This window comes from Phocoena phocoena, chromosome 5 (genome assembly GCF_963924675.1).
Source record: "Phocoena phocoena chromosome 5, mPhoPho1.1, whole genome shotgun sequence".
NCBI classification, from domain to species: domain Eukaryota; kingdom Metazoa; phylum Chordata; class Mammalia; order Artiodactyla; family Phocoenidae; genus Phocoena; species Phocoena phocoena.
Genome location: NC_089223.1, coordinates 47,974,571 through 47,992,773, shown reverse-complemented (window position 1 = coordinate 47,992,773; position 18,203 = coordinate 47,974,571). Strand labels below are relative to the sequence as shown.

General features: G+C 36.9%; 1 protein-coding gene across 1 annotated transcript in view; it reads left to right on the top strand.

The window, feature by feature from the left end:
• MTHFD2L (methylenetetrahydrofolate dehydrogenase (NADP+ dependent) 2 like) overlaps nucleotides 1-18,203 on the top strand; it is a 129,379-nt gene that overhangs the window by 52,744 nt on the left and 58,432 nt on the right. The window contains exon 6 of the mRNA XM_065877218.1: nucleotides 2,977-3,069. Within this exon, the coding sequence (XP_065733290.1) occupies nucleotides 2,977-3,069 (93 nt within the window). The remainder of the gene's footprint in view (nucleotides 1-2,976; nucleotides 3,070-18,203) is intronic.

The following is an 18,203-nucleotide window of genomic DNA, read 5'->3' as shown; positions in this document are numbered from 1 at the left end:
TACAGATTGTTAATTTTATGTGTATATAACTCACTGGATTATGTATCGCTCAGTTCCTTGATGAAATCATCAGTAATGATGAAGTGGGAAGGTTTGGTTTTAATTTTGGATTTTGCAGGGATTTGGGAGGCTCTCATTTGGAACAAGAGAATGCTTGAGTCATGTCTTCTTTTAAATCACACCTTTGCATTATAATAGTACCTTTTTATCCTATTTGATAAATTTGCTGAATTTCTCCTTATTTGATAATAAGAGCATCATTTTTTTTTGATGTCATTTTCCTGTTATATGTTTGCCCACCTTTTATTTTCAACATTTCTGAACAGCTTTGTTTTAGATGTGTTTTATATAAAGTGTAGAACTAGACTTTACTTTGTGAGTCAATTTTAATATATTATTCTTTTAATAAATAACAGAAAAATTTATATTTATTATTATGGTAAATATATACAGTCTGAAATGTCATTATCTTCTGTTTTGTTGTTTTTACAGTTTTTGTTTACTTTTTATATTTTTTCTTTTTTGTATATAGTTGTTTTATTATTTAGGAAGATTTAGGAAGTTAATAATTATAACTTTATACAGTACTCTTAGTTCTCTATTTCTTTATATGGTATCTATTGATACTCTATTAGAAGAGATGATAAAATGTTTCCTTTTCCTTCCGTGATTCCATTTCTTTTGTCTCCTACCTGATATTTGCTAATAAAAATTACCTTTGTAGTGTGTTTACCTTATACTTTAAAATATTCTCATATTTCTATTATTTGACGGGTCAGCTTTAAATTATATCTGTTCATTCTAGTCATTAAATGTAAGGCAATCAGCAAACTTTCTCAGTTTTGTCCTTCCTATTCTAATTTTGTTAGTTGCACCAATTCTACCTAATCAGAGCAAATAGCATTTAACATTTTGTCTATCACCCCAAACCTCACACTTTTTTGCCTTAATTTTGTTGTTAAATATATTCAAAACACTCCAATAGTCCTTTCCCCAGTTTCCTCAGATATATTTTGATTCATTAAAGTTCATCTTTTAGCTCATTCCTCCGGAAAAACTCATGGGAACAATATTTCCTGTGTTCTTACAATTTCAAAATTGTTTGCAAACTTTAATCTTGGAAGACAATCTGACTGGATATGAAATCCTTGCTCCCAGTTTCTTTACATGGGTCTCTTGTAGGTATTGCTCTGCTGTTTTCTGGAATTGAATGTAAAAATCTGAATTTTTGCCTGGTTGCTCATAGGCTTCTTTTTTTAGTCTTTAAAATCCAGCAACTTTACTGATATGTGTCTCACTGTTGACTATTATAGTTCAATTTGTATGGACTCAAGTCTTTTTTCCCCATTTTGTATGACTGTGCTTGGCATAGTGTTTGACCGTAATGTTCAACTTTTCCATAACAACATTTTTCTGTTGAGTTTATTACTTTGTTGTTAAATTTAAAATTTTCTTTGTTTTTTTTCCTTGGGTCTGCCACTTTTAAAATGTATCCTTTTATTTACTTAAAAATTTGCATGTAGTAAAATTTATTCTTTTTTGGTGTATAGTTCCATAACTTTAGACAAATGCATATAGTCATGTAACTACCACTAGAATCAAAGTTCCCCTGGGCTGATTCTTATATAATATCCTTTTATTGATGCTGTGTAAAATCCTTTTTAAAATTACTTATCATGGAATGAGCTGGATTTTCTTGGATCTTATCTTTGCAGGTGCTTCTGTTAGGGTTTGGGGAGGACATGCTGAGCAGCCTTCAGATTCTTCCTTCACTACTTTCACAGAGTCAAACTACTTCCTCTTTGAATGGCTCCTCTGAGTCTTTGTGTTACTACCCACTGTGAACTATGCTAGGTCCAAGAGGGCTTCTTCTGCCCTTATTCCCACATTTTCTGCTACAAATAAGAGGGATATATATTGCATTTTATGTGATCCCTTCACCTTCAGGATGTGTATTTTTGTAGTCATTTCCAGAGATCTGCCACTGCTGGCCATCTTGTTATTCTCTGAACTTCTTTCTGCCTTTCTCCCTGTGTGGTATCTACTAACTCTGCTGATCCTGGGTAACTCTTCCATGTTTTTGGAGTCTGTGTACAATATGTCTTCTAGTTTTGCTAAAAACTGTGCAGTTTTTGTTGTTGTCATTAACTGTGTAGCATTTGCATGTTATCTGGGAGGAGAAGAGAGACAATACTGTCTCACATGGCCCTGTTCTTACTGCAAGTCCTTCCTTTGACTTCCCTCATCACTGCCTTTCCCTTATTCCCCTTCCTTGGCTCACACATTAAGCACTGGAATCCCTCATACTGCTAACCTCTCTTATTCCTACATCTCTTAATTAAATCATGTATGAATACTTCCTGTTATATCCTAGACCTCGTCATCATTTTCTAAACATATAATTTCAAAGTTGGTCCATTTTTTCCTGCTATCCTTTTGGCTTGGAATGCTCTTTTATTCTTTCCCTGATTAGTATAGTCTTGTTCATACTTTATGACCTAAAAATGTATATTAACTCCTTCAGGAAACCTTCCTTGACACCTCCTCAGGATGAAGCAGAATTAGTCTCTCACCTATGCTTCCACAGTACATTGTGCCATTTTTAGTGCACTTATTATGTTGTTTTCAATATTTACATATTATCAAGCCAGTGAGTATCCCCTGCATCTATGTATTGACCTGTCAATACAGAACTTTCAAATCCTGGGTTTCTAGGACTCTACTTACAACTCTCCTATGATGGTCAGCACATACCTTCATTTATCTCATTTGATTTTCCACTGTTCAATTGAGGGGTACAATATTTTGAGTCATCTAGATTATCTAGCTTTTGCTTGCTAAGTGACTTGATAATTTCAAAGCAGTTTTCCTATTCTTAGGATGTAACTGGAATTTCTCTAGAATTGGAGCATTCACAAATTAAAAAAAAAACCAAAAACCTCAGTAATCATTAATGGAAGTTATTCTGCATTCCAGGTGATGCAACTGTGACAATAGCTCACAGATATACTCCCAAAGAACAACTGAAGATCCATACTCTGCTGGCAGATGTTATCGTAGTAGCTGCAGGTAAGTCTTTAGTGGCTGTTATTTGGTGAAATGTCATCAGCAGACTAATTCCTGCTCTAATTGCTGACATGTCTATAAGAACAGCTTCTTGGGAGACTTAGGTGTACGTAGGACTGACTTCCATTCTGTCTCTTGGCAATCATATTGTTCCATTATACCTATGTTAGCATTCATCACTTCATTGTGGAAAAACAAAACAGCCTTTGGAATGACAGATTAAGCACAAGAATAAATGTGTACTTTTACAGTTACTTTGACAGACATGATTGGTTCTAAACATGAATAAGTTATGGGGAGACTGATAGGAAATGCTGTTGAAAGAGTAGCCAGGGCTAGCTCACATAGGACCTTGTAGACCCTGTAAGGACTTTCATATAAGCCAAAGATGGCTGTGAGCAGGAGATTGACCTGATCTGGCTTATGTTTTTAAAATATTATTCATACCGTGTCAAGGGGAATTGAGTCTAGAAGAGCAGGAGTAGAAACAGAGAGAACAGTTATTGCACTTCTACTTAATGGATCTAGGTTTTTCCTTAATTTGTTTTATAATCAAACATACAAAGTAATTCTACCCTTCATTTCTATCTTTACTGTTGCCACATAGCATTTCTACATTGCAGACAATTGTGACTCTTCTTGTTTTATCCAAGACTAGAATGGGAGCGTTTTTCATTTTGTTTATCAATTAGATGTTATTGGTAATTTCTAGGCTTTACACTTGATTTGCTGAGTATTTACAAACTATGAAGGGAGGGTAAAAGTTCCAGAAGAAATTGAGTTTGATGAAGAGAATAATAATAGTTTAAATTGGTTTCAACCAAGTTTACTTCACTTTTTATTATAATATAGGCCCTTCTCTGAAAGTCAGAATATATATGTGATGATTCCAGGTGGAGTAATTTGCCTCTTCATAGAGTAAAAATAGAAATATTCCCTTTTCAAGAAGTCACCAGTAAGCTGGTAAAGCTAAGCACATTTCCCATTTTTCTGAGAAATTATATTCAGATGATATCAAGTGCAAATTTTTGAACTGGGTTGACATAAGTAAGACATCAGATGTTTAGAGAGGCAATACAGTTTTTCAGACCACAGGTCAACATTAAGTAAAATACTGCTGCAGCAGCTGAAATATTCACAGAAGACAAATATTGGGTTGGCCAAAAAGTTCATTACGGCAAAGCCTAACGAACATTTTGGCAAACCCGATGTTATGTTGACTTCTTTTTATGTATTTATTTATGTATTATATTATTTTTTAATGTTTATTTATTTATTTTCTTGTTAGTCATCCATTTTACACACATCAGTGTATACATGTCAATCCCAATCGCCCAATTCATCACACCAACTCCCCCAACCCACTGCCGCTTTCCCCCCTTGGTGTCCATACGTTTGTTCTCTACATCTGTGTCTCAATTTCTGCCCTGCAAACCGGTTCATCTGTACCATTTTCTAGGTTCCACATATATGTGTTAATATACGATATTTTTTTTTCCCTTTCTGAATTACTTCACCCTGTATGACAGTCTCTAGATGCATCCCCGTCTCTACAAATGACCTGACTTCGTTCCTTTTTAGGGCAGAGTAATATTCCATTATATATATATACCACATCTTCCTCATCCATTCGTCTCTTGCTGGGCATTTAGGTTGCTTCCATGACCTGGCCATTGTAAATAGTGCTGCAATGAACATTGGGGTGCATGTATTTCTTTGAATTATGGTTTTCTCAGGGTATATGCCCAGTAGTGGGATTGCTGGGTCATACAGTAGTTCTATTTTTAGTTCTTTAAGGAACCTCCATAGTGGCTGTATCAATTTAATTACATTCCCACCAGCAGTGCAGGAGGGTTTCCTTTTCTCCACACCCTCCCCAGCATTTGTTGTTTGTAGACTTTCTGATGACACCCATTCTAATTGGTGTGAGGTGATACCTCATTGTAGTTTTGATTTCCATTTCTCTAATAATTAGTGATGTTGAGCAGCTTTTCATGTGCTTCTTGGCCATCTGTATGTCTTCTTTGGAGAAATCTCTATTTAGGTCTTCTGCCCATTTTTGGATTGGGTTGTTTGTTTCTTTAATATTGAGCTGCATAAGCTGTTTATATATTTTGGAGATTAATCCTTTGTCCGTAGATTCGTTTACAAATATTTTCTCCCATTCTGAGGGTTGTCTTTTGGTCTTGTTTGTGGTTTCCTTTGCTGTGCAAAATCTTTTAAGTTTCATTAGGTCCCATTTGTTTATTTTTATTTCCATTACTCTAGGAGGTGGATCAAAAAAGATCTTGCTGTGATTTATGTCAAAGAGTGTTCTTCCTTTGTTTTCCTCTAAGAGTTTTATAGTGTCCGGTTGTACATTTAGGTCTCTAATCCATTTTGAGTTTATTTTTGTGTATGGTGTTAGGAGGTGTTCTAATTTCATTCTTTTACATGTACCCATCCAGTTTTCCCAGCACCACTTATTGAAGAGACTGTCTTTTCTCCACTGTATATCCTTGCCTCCTCTGTCATAGATTAGTTGACCATAGGTGTGTGGGTTTATCTCTGGGCTTTCTATCTTATTCTATTGATCTATGTTTGTGCTTTTGTGCCAGTACCATATTGTCTTGATTACTGTAGCTCTGTAGTATAGTCTGAAGTCAGGGAGTCTGATTCCTCCAGCTCCGTTTTTTTCCCTCAAGACTGCTTTGTATATTCGGGGTCTTTTGTGTCTCCATACAAATTTTAAGATTTTTTGTTCTAGTTCTGTAAAAAATGCCATTGGTAATTTGATAGGGATTGCACTGAATATGTAGATTGCTTTGGTTAGTATAGTCATTTTCACAGTATTGATTCTTCCAATCTAAGAACATGTTATATCTCTCCATCTGTTGGTATCGTCTTTAATTTCTTTCATCACTGTCTTATAGTTTTCTGCATACAGGTCTTTTGTCTCCCTAGGTAGGTTTATTCCTAGGTATTTTATTCTTTTTGTTGCAGTGGTAAATGGGAGTGTTTCCTTAATTTCTCTTTCAGATTTTTCATCATTAGTGTATGGGAATTCAAGAGATTTCTGTGCATTAATTTTGTATCCTGCAACTTTACCAAATTCATTGATTAGCTCTAGTAGTTTTCTGGTGGAATTTTTAGGATTCTCTAATGTATGGAGTCATGTCATCTGCAAACAGTGACAGTTTTACATCTTCTTTTCCAATTTTTATTCCTTTTATTTCTTTTTCTTCTCTGATTGCCGTGGCTAGGGCTTCCAAAACTATGTTGAATAATAGTGGGGAGAGTGGACATCCTTGTCTTGTTCCTGACCTTAGAGGAAATGCTTTCAGTTTTTCACCCTTGAGAATGATATTTGCTGTGTGCTTGTCATAAATGGCCTTTATTATGTTGAGGTAGGTTCCCTCTATACCCACTTTTTGGAGAGTTTTTATCATAAATGGTTGTTGAATTTTGTCCAGAGCTTTCTGTGCATCTATTGAGATGATCATATGGTTTTTATTCTTCAGTTTGTCAATATGGTGTATCACATTGAGTGATTTGCATATATTGAAGAATCCTTGCATCCCTGGGATGATGATCATGGAGTATGATCCTTTTAACGTGTAGTTGGATTCTGTTTGCTAGTATTTTGTTGAGGGTTTTTGCATCTATATTCATCAGTGATATTGGTCTGTAATTTTCTTTTTTTGTAGTATCTTTGTCTGGTTTTGGTATCAGGGTGATGGTGGCCTCATAGAATGAGTTTGGGAGTGTTCCTTGCTCTGCAATTTTTTGGAAGAGTTTGAGAAGGATGAGTGTTATCTCTTCTCTACATTTCTGATAGAATTCACCTGTGTAGCCATCTGGTCCTGGACTTTTGTTTGTTGGAAGATTTTTAATCACAGTTTCAATTTCATTACTTGTGATTGCCTCTGTTCATATTTTCTATTTCTTCCTGGTTCAGTCTTGGAAGGTTATATCATTCTAAGAATTTGTACATATCTTCCAGGTTGTCCATTTTATTTCCATAGAGTGCTTGTAGTAGTCTCCTAGGATGCTTTGTATTTCTGTGTTGTCTGTTGTAACTTCTCCTTTTTCATGTCAAATTTTATTGATTTGAGTCCTCTCCCTCTTTTTCTTTGTTCTTTTTTTTTTTTTTGCAGTACGCCAGCCTCTCACTCTTGTGGCCTCTCCCGTTGTGGAGCACAGGCTCCGGACGTGCAGTCTCAGCAGCCATGGCTTACGGGCCTAGCCGCTCTGTGGCATATGGGATCTTCCTGGACCGGGGCACGAACCTGTGTCCCCTGCGTCGGCAGGCGGACTCTCAACCACTGCACCACCAGGGAAGCCCTCCCTCTTTTTTTTGATGAGTCTGGCTAATGGTTTATCAATTTTGTTTATCTTCTCAAAGAACCAGCTTTTAGTTTTATTGATCTTTGCTATTGTTTTCTTTGTTTGTAGTTCATTTATTTCTGCTCTGATCTTTATGATTTCTTTCCTTCTGCTAACTTTGGGTTTTATTTGTTCTTCTTTCTCTAGATCCTTTAGGTGTAATGTTAGATTGTTTATTTGAGATATTTCTTGTTTCTTGAGGTAGGCTTGTATAGCTATAAACTTCCCTCTTAGAACTGCTTTTGCTGCATCCCATAGGTTTTGGATCATCGTGTTTTTATTGTCATTTGTCTCTAGGTATTTTTTGATTTCCTGTTTGACTTCTTTAGTGATCTCTTGGTTATTTAGTAACGTATTGTTTAGCCTCTATGTGTTTGTGTTTTTCATGTTTTTTTCTCATAGCGTAGTGGTCAGAAAGGATGCTTGATATGATTTCAATTTTCTTAAATTTACTGAGGCTTGATTTGTGACCCAAGATGTGATCTATCCTGGAGAATGTTCCGTGTGCACTTGAGAGAAAGTGTAATCTGCTGTTTTGGGGTGGAATGTCCTATAAATATCAATGAAATCTATCTGGTCTATTGTGTCATTTAAAGCTTGTGTTTCCTTATTAATTTTCTGTTTGGATGATCTGTCCATTGGTGTAAGTGAGGTGTTAAATTCCCCCACTCTTATTGTCGATTTCCTCTTTTAGAGCTGTTAGCAGTTGCCTTATGTATTGAGGTACTCCTATGTTGGGTGCATACATATTTATAATTTATTATATTTATAATTGTTATATCTTCTTCTTGGATTGATCCCTTGATCAATGTAGTGTCCTTCCTTGTCTCTTGTAACATTCTTTATTGGAAAGTCTATTTTATCTGATATGCGTATTGCTACTCCAGCTTTATTTTGATTTCCTTTTGCATGGAATATCTTTTTCCATCCCCTCACTTTCAGTCTCTATAGGTCCCTAGGTCTGAAGTGGGTCTCTTGTAGACAGCATACATATGGTCTTGTTTTTGTATCCATTCATCAAGCCTGTGTCTTTTGGTTACAGCATTTAATCCATTCACATTTAATGTAATTATTGATATGTATGTTCCTATGACCATTTTCTTAATTGTTTTGGGTTTGATTTTGTAGGTCCTTTTCTTGTCTTGTGTTTCCCACTTAGAGAAGTTCCTTACATTTGTTGTAGAGCTGGTTTGGTGGTGCTGAATTCTCTTAGCTTTTGCTTGTCTCTAAAGCTTTTGATTTCTCCATTGGATGTGAATGAGATCCTTGCTGGGTAGAGTAATCTTGGTTGTAGGTTCTTCCCTTTCATCACTTTAAGTATATCATGGCACTCCCTTCTGGCTTGTAGAGTTTCTGCTGAGAAATCAGCTGTTAACCTTATGGGAGTTCCCTTGTAAGTTATTTGTAGTTTTCCCCTTGCTGCTTTCAATAAGTTTTCTTTGTCTTTAATTTTTGCCAATTTGATTACTATGTGTCTCAGCATGTTTCTCCTTGGGTTTATCCTGTATGGGACTCTCTGTGCTTCCTGGACTTGGGTGGCTCTTCACTTTCCCATGTTAGGGAAGTTTTTGACTATAATCTCTTCAAATATTTTCTCGGGTCCTTTCTCTCTGTCTTCTCCTTCTGGAACCCCTGTAATGCGAATGTGGTTGCGTTTAATGTCGTCCCAGAGGTCTCTTAGGCTGTCTTCATTTCTTTTCATTCTTTTTTCTTTATTCTGTTCTGCAGCATTGAATTCCACCATTCTGTCTTCCAGGTCACTTATCTGTTCTTCTGCCTCAGTTATTCTGCTATTGATTCCTTCTCGTGTAGTTTGCATTTCAGTTATTGTATTGTTCATCTCTGTTTGTTCTTTAATTCTTCTAGATCTTTGTTAAACATTTCTTGCATCTTCTCGATGTTTGCTTCCATTCATTTTCTGAAGTGCTGGTTCATCTTCAGTATCGTTATTCTGAATTCTTTTTCTGGAAGATTGCCTATGTCCTTTTCATTTAGTTGTTTTTCTGAGGTTCTGTCTTGTTCTTTCATCTGATACATAGCCCTCTGCCTTTTCATCTTGTCTATGTTTCTGTGAATGTGGTTTTTGTTCCACAGGCTGCAGGATTGTAGTTCTTCCTACTTCTGCTGTCTGCCCTCTGCTGACTTCTTTTTAGAAACACTTGGATTCACACACCCATCTCAGTATTTGGTGAGTAGAGAGGAATTTGAGTGGTCGTCCTTGTTCATCTCTAACTTTAGACAGAATGAAATTTACACTGTCTTTAAAAGGTGCTACTTGACTTCAATGTTACCAACTTGTAAGGACTATTTCACAATTGACCTTAGTTCCCATTTATCAGTTATAACATTGAATGAATATTTTCTTTTAGTGGGGAAAAATCGCTCAGTGTACATTCATGCTCATGTTATTTTCTTTGACAAGAAATGACAAATGGGTGATTAAAATCCTCTTTCAAGAACCAATGACATTTTTTTGTGACTAAATCAAACCTTAGGTCCCAGGTATGCATGCGAATACTATTATCATCCTTGAGTTCCTCCTATAGACTCACTGTGTGCTCCTTTGTAAAGGCCTATATCAGCACTGAATACAAGGTATTAAAAATAAGACAGGGAAAAGAAAAAGGAAAATAAAGGAAGAGAAGGGAAGGGAAGGACCAAGGCTATATAAAATGAACAGAAAATGAGTCAGGAGGTACTCAGGCCCCTAGGGGTAGAGACAGCATGGAGGCTCTGTACAGCAGCCATCCTGCTCAGAGTATCCTCTTACCACCAGAGTGCGCCAGTCAGGTGTGTAGCTACTTCAGACAGCAGGTTGGCTGCACACCATGCTAATCCTGACCTGGAAGACGTTTTGAACAAAAGTAGTGCAAACAGGTCTTGCTCCCATCTTGTATTCTAGCTCTAAAGCCTCTAACTAGATACAAAGGTATTCTGAATGCTGGAAGACAGCCGTGCACAAAGCCCTGCTGTCATGCTGAAGAAATACATATTAGGATAATGGGAAATTTCAGGGTAGAAAATTGAGAATTTATAAGAAATAACTAAAGATTGCTACATTTCCACTTCCTTAATAACCACCTGGAGAATTTAAGCGTAAAATACGTAAAGGTAAATTACAGTGAAATTATATAGAAAGCAGGAGTTAATGTGAAAAAGGAATTCTATATAACCGGACAATAGGAATGACATATTACTAAAACGATCACATCGTGCATTATGTGTGGGAAATAACAAATACAATTAGCAGTGGGTATTAAAGAAGGAGAAAGAGGGGGCTTCCCTGGCGGCGCAGTGGTTGGGAGTCCGCCTGCCAATGGAGGGGACGCGGGTTCGTTCCCCAGTCCAGGAGGATCCCATGTGTCGCAGAACGGCTGGGCCCGTGAGCCATGGCCGCTGAGCCTGCGCGTCTGGAGCCTGTGCTTCACCACGGGAGAGGCCACATCAGTGACAGGCCCACATAACGCAAAAAAAAAAAAAAAAAAAAGGAGGAGATAGCGATCTAATGGCAGAGGTAGCTGGAACAGGGAGGGCTGGATCATTGTCATAACTAGGATGTCAACATATATGAAAGCAGTCCCATCTAGAAGTCAGGAAGAGTAGAGGAGGAGCAGTGCGTGATGTATCAGAAAGATTAATTATATCTGATAGATGACAGTACAGAATGTAATGATGAAATCTCAGAATGGGCTTGAAGAAGAAAGATGTAAAAGAGGAAATCATTGTGTGAAGATCCTGGGGCATTAATAAAATTAACTTATATTAATATTAATCTCACCCCTTCAGTTTCTCAAGTTCCCATAGTCCTATGCTTATAGACTTAACTATGTATCACTTACTTTTTAAGCATCTACTTTCAAAAATCAAAAATTGGGCTTATTTAGAAGCTTGAATCTGAAAATCAGACTATCAAACTGTATTTAGAAATAAGGAGCTTCAAGTCTCTACTTATAGCTACTTCTGAGTTCACAGAGAGCATGAATCTGTTTCTAGGACATTTTCCTGTATCATGGTTATAGCACTTAACACCTGTTTATGTTTGTTGGTCACCTTCACTAGATTATAGCAGGAACAGGACTGTTTGTTTTGTTTTAGCTTTTTTTCTAAGCCAAGTGCTTAGAACAATATCTGACACACAGTGGGTGCTCAATAAATGTGCGCTGTATTCATTTTGAGATTACGACTGGAGCAAGGATTTCTTCAAATTGATATAAACTTAGATGATAAGTTCTTAAGAATAATTTTATAAAGATGGAATCATTCGTCTGAGATATTGGTTGATTCACTTAGTGACAGCATTATTTTTATGACTACTAAGCATACCTACTTTGTCATTGTAAAGTAAACTGATAAAGCCATAAAAGTGAAAGATTTATTTATAAAAGAATAGTTCTTATCATTAAGTGGATGAATGGACTGATTTGATTTGCAAGATTAAGATTAAGAAATTATGAGCAGGATGAAGAAAGTAAAGAGACTATTATAGACATCTAAAATATAGTAAGAAAGGGGAAAGGTGGGGGGAGGGGTAAATTAGGAGTTTGGAATTAACATATACACACTACTATATACAAAATAGGTAATCAACAAGGACCTACTGTATAGCACAGAGAACTCTACTCAATACTCTGCAATAACCTATATGGGAAAAGAATCTGAAAAAAAAAAATATATATATATATATAAAACTGAATCACTTTGCTGTACACCTGGAACTAACACAACATTGGAAATCAACTATACTCCAATATAAAATAAAAATTAAAAAAATAAAATAGGGGAAGGCTAAATTGGCTTTGTGTAAGGCTAGTGGTAAAGCAGGGGAAACTAGCCAGAATAAGGCACTAATTCTGAGAGTGTGGTGGAAGACCTTTGGTTGGCCTATATCTCATGCTTCCAGGAAACTGGGGGAAATCTTCAGTTTGTAAAACTTCTAGGAATCTTGATTATCCGGGCAGGATAGGCACTTTTTTCCCAGACATTGTCCAAAGGACTCTCCACCCATCTGAGTAAACTCTGTGGAATTGGCTTCATTCAAAAGATAAGCTGCTGAGTCAATGCCACTAGCATATTAACTTCTGAATGCAGAATGTCATAGTGATAGGTGATGTTTTGTCCACTAAGCTCTCCCTACCAGCATGATGAATGAACCTTCACAATCATAACTGAAGCGTCTCTATTGCAACACTTTTAATGATAGACATTGTAATATAAAACAGGATAAATGGGTAATTCAGTAATGTGGAATATTCATACTTACTTGTCATAAAATACAAGGTGACCAACCAACTTCTTTTCACTGCTTCTCCCATCATATTATCAAGTTTTAGACACACTCCCATTACACATCATCCTACTCGGAGTTTTCCCTCTGATCAGTTTCCTCCTCTTGGAGCCAGGTTAGTAATTTTCAGGATGCCAGGACACTGAGAGGTTCCAAGGGGTGGGGCGTGGAAATACTCATCTCCACCACAGGCAGCTCGTGAAACTCGGGAGTGGAACTTGCTCACTTACAGCCCTGGGTGCTTCCTGAGTGGATGCCAGCACATTTCATGGTCTCACTAAAGCTACTGTTCCTCCCATATCCTATTTCTCATTCTCCATCTTCTCACCTTTAGCCTCTGCTTCTCCATTTAGAATTCCTTCCTGCCTTCCCAAATTTGTCATTTATCTTAGTTTTGTCAATTATTTTCAATGGTGTAGCGTAGTGTGAAAGCACAGGCCTTGCTAGAGTAAGAATTCCAGAATTTAACTCCCAATTTTGCCACTTGCTAATCGTATAACCTTGTCAAGTTATCCCATCTCTCTGAGCCTCAAACTCTTCAGTGTGAAAAATATGATAACCTCTAATAATAGTGTTGTTAAGCCAGCCAGTCTGTGTAAAGAACATAGCACAGTGACTCGCAAATTACAAATACTCAATAAATGTTATATGCTAATTTTTATATGCTAGTCCTTCTCAGGCCATTACATATATATATATATGAACAATAATTTAGAAATAATAAATCAGTTGATTATTAAGCTACAACTTTTTTTTTTTGCGGTACGCGGGGCTCTCACTGCCGTGGCCTCTCCCGTTGTGGAGCACAGGCTCTGGACGCGCAGGCTCAGCGGCCATGGCTCACGGGCCCGGCCGCTCCACGGCATGTGGGATCTTCCCGCACCGGGGCACGAACCCGTGTCCCCTGCATCGGCAGATGGAGTCTCAACCACTGTGCCACCAGGGAAGCCCTAAGGTACAACTTTTATATAACTAAATCAATGTACTTTTTGGTTACTTTTGATACTAACATAGTATCAATGTTTACTAGTCATCATAAATGTAAATAAATTAATCTAAGATGTGACTTATGCATGAGACCAACTTCATAAAAGCTTTATTTTCACTTAAGATTTGTGGCTTCTCATGATACCATGAGCCTTTGCTCATAGCTGTGTACTCTGTTGTCCCTGGATGAGTCCCTTGTTGCCTCTCTCTCTTTTGGAAGTCTGACTTTGCAAGGAGCTGGGGGAGGTGGAGGCACTTCAGCTAAGGGGTTTGTTATCTGAGGCCTTTACCCACCCTCCCAGTCTCCCTCTCTCTCCTTCTGCCTCCTCCCCGTCCCCACTCCAGTCCCCACAGTCCATCCCCAAATGAGATACCACATAGGCAAAGCCTCCCTGGTCTACAATAAGTACGCTTCATCAATGTATAAGAGGGCACTTGCTTATTGATTTTTTCCCTTGATGTCAGTAACATATCCCTAAGGTAAAAACCTAGGAAGCATGGACAATAAGAGGGGAAAGACCCATAATCCCAGCCAAAGCCAACCACAGCTAACAATTTGCTGTTTGGCCTTCCGCTATTTTGTATTCGTATGGAAATCTAAATATTTACAATAGTTCTTTCACCTGGTGTGTACAGTTTGTATTTTAGGGCTCCACACTGTGTTTTCTCATAAAATGCATTATTCTAAAACATGATTTCTTTCTTTCTTTTTGTCTGCGTTGGGTCTTCGTTGCTGCGAACGGGTTTTCTCTAGTTGCGGCGAGCAGAGGCTGCTCTTCATTGTGGTGCGCAGGCTTCTCGTTGTGGTGGCTTGTCTTGTTGCGGAGCATGGGCTCTAGGCTCACGGGCTCAGTAGTTGTGGCTCACAGGCTCTAGAGCACAGGCTCAGTAGTTGTGGCACACGGGCTTAGCTGCTCCGCGGCATGTGGGATCTTCCCGGATGAGGGCTCAAACCCATGTCCCCTGCATTGGCAGGCAGATTCTTAACCACTGCATCACCAGGGAAGTCCCCAAAATATGATTTCTAATGACTCCATAGTATTCTATATGATGAGCATACTGTAATTTATTTATTCAGCTCTTGATTGTTGGACTTTTAGATTGTTCCCAGTTTTTTACTATTATGAATATTGCAGTAAACAACTGTAATCATCTTTGTAAATACCTGAGATTATTTGCAAAAGGGACCTTTAATATTTATTATATTGGTGTTAAGTTTTTTCTTTGCTTATGAATGGTTACTTGTATTCTCAAAACCAAAATTAACATTTAAACCTTTGTGAATAACAAAAGCTGTATATGTGTATATAGTATTCATATATGTGTATATAATATTTCATGCCTTACCTGTGTGTAATTAAACAGCTTTAACATAGACAAAGTTGACATATGAGTATCATTTGTAACCCATTCGCTAGGCCTGTTATTATTACAAATAGGTACGCTATGAGGCTTTAAGGGTACACATACAAGAAGATGGTATTCTGTGGGGTAAAGAGAAAGGGACTAGAATATGAGGTAGGGTATTGTAGTAGAAGCAGCTTGCCTTTAAAGTAAGGAGGATCTGGGTTCAATTTCAGTTTTAACCTTAAAAATCAGATTTAACTCTCTGGACTTCATTTTCAACTCTTATAAAATGGAGGTAATAATACTAGTGGTATAGTCTGCTATAAGAATTAAGTGCCTAGCACATGATTGGTACTAAATGAATGTAGTTTCTCTTCCCTTCAGTTTGTCATGTTATGGCTCTATGACTAATACTACAGTATGCTTTAAATGAAAATATACAAAAATTTATCATCTAGCACCAAAGGGCTTATTTAAGTTGCTGGTACCTTGATATATATGCTGTGAAAGGTGTATATAAACTTTTACTCATATTTTTCCTTGACCCATGTTATCCTAAGCAAAAACATTCCCCCCAGAATGAGCATCTGGAAGCATCCCAAGGTTTAATTTCTTTTTCTTCGTTTACTTGAGACCCATATATATATATATATATATATTTCAGCTTGTTATAATTGCATGGACTTATGCAATCTTTCATCTCCAAGTGTTTTCATTTGATAGTATCAGTACATGATAAACAGAGACTGATTATTTTTCTTTAGAGATTCTTTTCTTACACATATATATACTTCCTAATTTTCATGAATAAAGCAAGTGTCCATAGCAGTATCCGAAAGAACTTCTTTGGTAAAGAGCAATTAAATCAAAGACCTTTCTTTATTATGAAGAAATACAGATTTCCTTTGAACCGTGCTTTATATTGTTAAATGATATGTTGTTTATACTTAATTTTACTTGGTTACATATATGTATATCACAAAGGGGAAAGGCCCTTTCAAGAAATGTCTCTGGCCATTGTTATTATTACTCTGTTATGTTTTTATGGCCAAGTCTTTAAGAAATTTATATTGTGAAATATTTAAAATATGCATAAAAATAGCAAGAAAACAATGTTAACACCTATACAACCATCAACCAGATTTGTTAGATCTGAATATTATGTATGTTTTCAATTCTACGTGCTGTACATTTCTGCAACTTGTTCTGATTAGCATTACGTTTTGGAGATTTGCTCATGTAAATACATGTAGCACTAGTTGTATGATACTCAGTTGACTAAGTATCCATTTTCTGTTGATGGATATGAATGTTATTTCCAATTTATTGCTATTATAAACAGTGCTGTAGTGTAGAAGTCTGTACACATTTCCTTGGATTCATTCATTTTTTGAACAGATACTAATTTTGCCACTACATATATTAGGGCCTACATCAGGTTCTGGAAAACAAAGATACATAAATTATAGTTTCAGCTCTTGGGAAATTTAGAGCCTAGCAGAGGGGAAAGAAGTACAAACAAATTAGGGTAATACAGTTCACTGACATAGTATTAGAGGTTTGTGTGTGTAGATATGTATATGTCTGGCTATCTATCATCTAGGAAGAGAGAAACAGAGACAATACAGAGAGAAGAGAGAGAGGCAGAGTCCAAGAGAGACAGAGACAGAAAGACAGAGACAGACAGAGACAGAGAGAAAGAGCCACTGAGGAGGAGTGACAGCTGTGTTGCACTGACTCTGAAGATGAAATGATTGAGTGGGTCCCATCCCACAGAATGAACAGAAACTCCCTGGGCAAAATGAAAGGGAAGAGGACTTTTGGTAGATTAAAGCTATAAAACACTATGCATATATCAAAAAATTTTTAACTATTTCAAAATGATAGATGCCTGTCTGCGAGTGGTGAAAAATGAATTTGAGCATCTGAGAAGGACCAGACAGCAAAATAAATGAAAACATTTGGATTTTATCCTGTAGGTTATGGGTAACCTTTAAATAGTTGTAAACGTTGGAATAACATGATAATATTTAAATTTTAGAATGGTTACTCTTTTAGCCCCTGGGCAAGGATGAGACTGGAAGTAGCATTGATGTGATTCTAAAACTAATACAGGAATAGTTGAAAATCAAACAGAGAAACAGAAGGTAGACTAGAAAGACTTTCTGGCTTTGGATCCTGGGCAGATGGTGTTACCAGTAACAAGGAAGAGCATACAGAAAGGAAGCAAGGTTTGGGGGGTGGGGGAAGAAGATGAGAGGGTGGGAGGTGATGATGAATCCCATTTGAACTTGTTAAATTTGAAACACTCATGGTATATTCAGGTGGAGAAGTCCAGTAGAGGATTGAGATATATGGATTTGGGGTGAGGGAGAAAGCTCTAATCTGGAGTGATAGGTTTGGAAGTCATTAGCATCAATGGTACCGGACACTGAGGCATGGATAGAACCATGAGAGTGAGTTTGTTTATACAAAACAATTGTTTATACAATCAATGCCATTCGCCTCCTCTTTTATTATTTTGTTACACTTCAAAATTCACAGTGTGGTGCTTGAGAGGACTTTTCTACTTTAAATAAAGATACCCAATATTGTCCCATGTAAGCATGATGTATTTAAATTTTATATAATATTAAGGTATATTTTATGCCTTACATGAGTGTTGTTAAATAGCTTTTTTAAGAATGAAGCTGTGTGGATTGAGCAGTGCTGTCATGTCTGACGCTTATTGGTTGGTGTAAGTTCCATATGTTTCCTTTTTGCCTCTGCATAACCAGTGCTAATGAAGGATGGCCTATTCTTGGTGCAGCATTCGCTTTGAATAATTGTGTAGGAAAAATATTGTGGGTTTTTTTCCTGAAGCTTTGCTGTTTCATACTTGTTGTTCCCTTGTAACTCCACTCTTTATCATCTTTGAAAGTACTTTTTGAGTAACATGAGAAAACATCTTTGGGAAAACAAAATACACCATATAGTAGAGGCAAAATTATGCTCTAAAAATAGAATGATTGTCCTAACTTCATAAATGTTGAATTTTTCCACATATAAACTTAAGCATCATTAATAAATGTTTCTCACAGCTTGTATTCTCTGTTTGAGCTTGTGTTTCTGGTATGTGCCTAGTGGACTTGTCATGATCATCCTTTATCCTTCA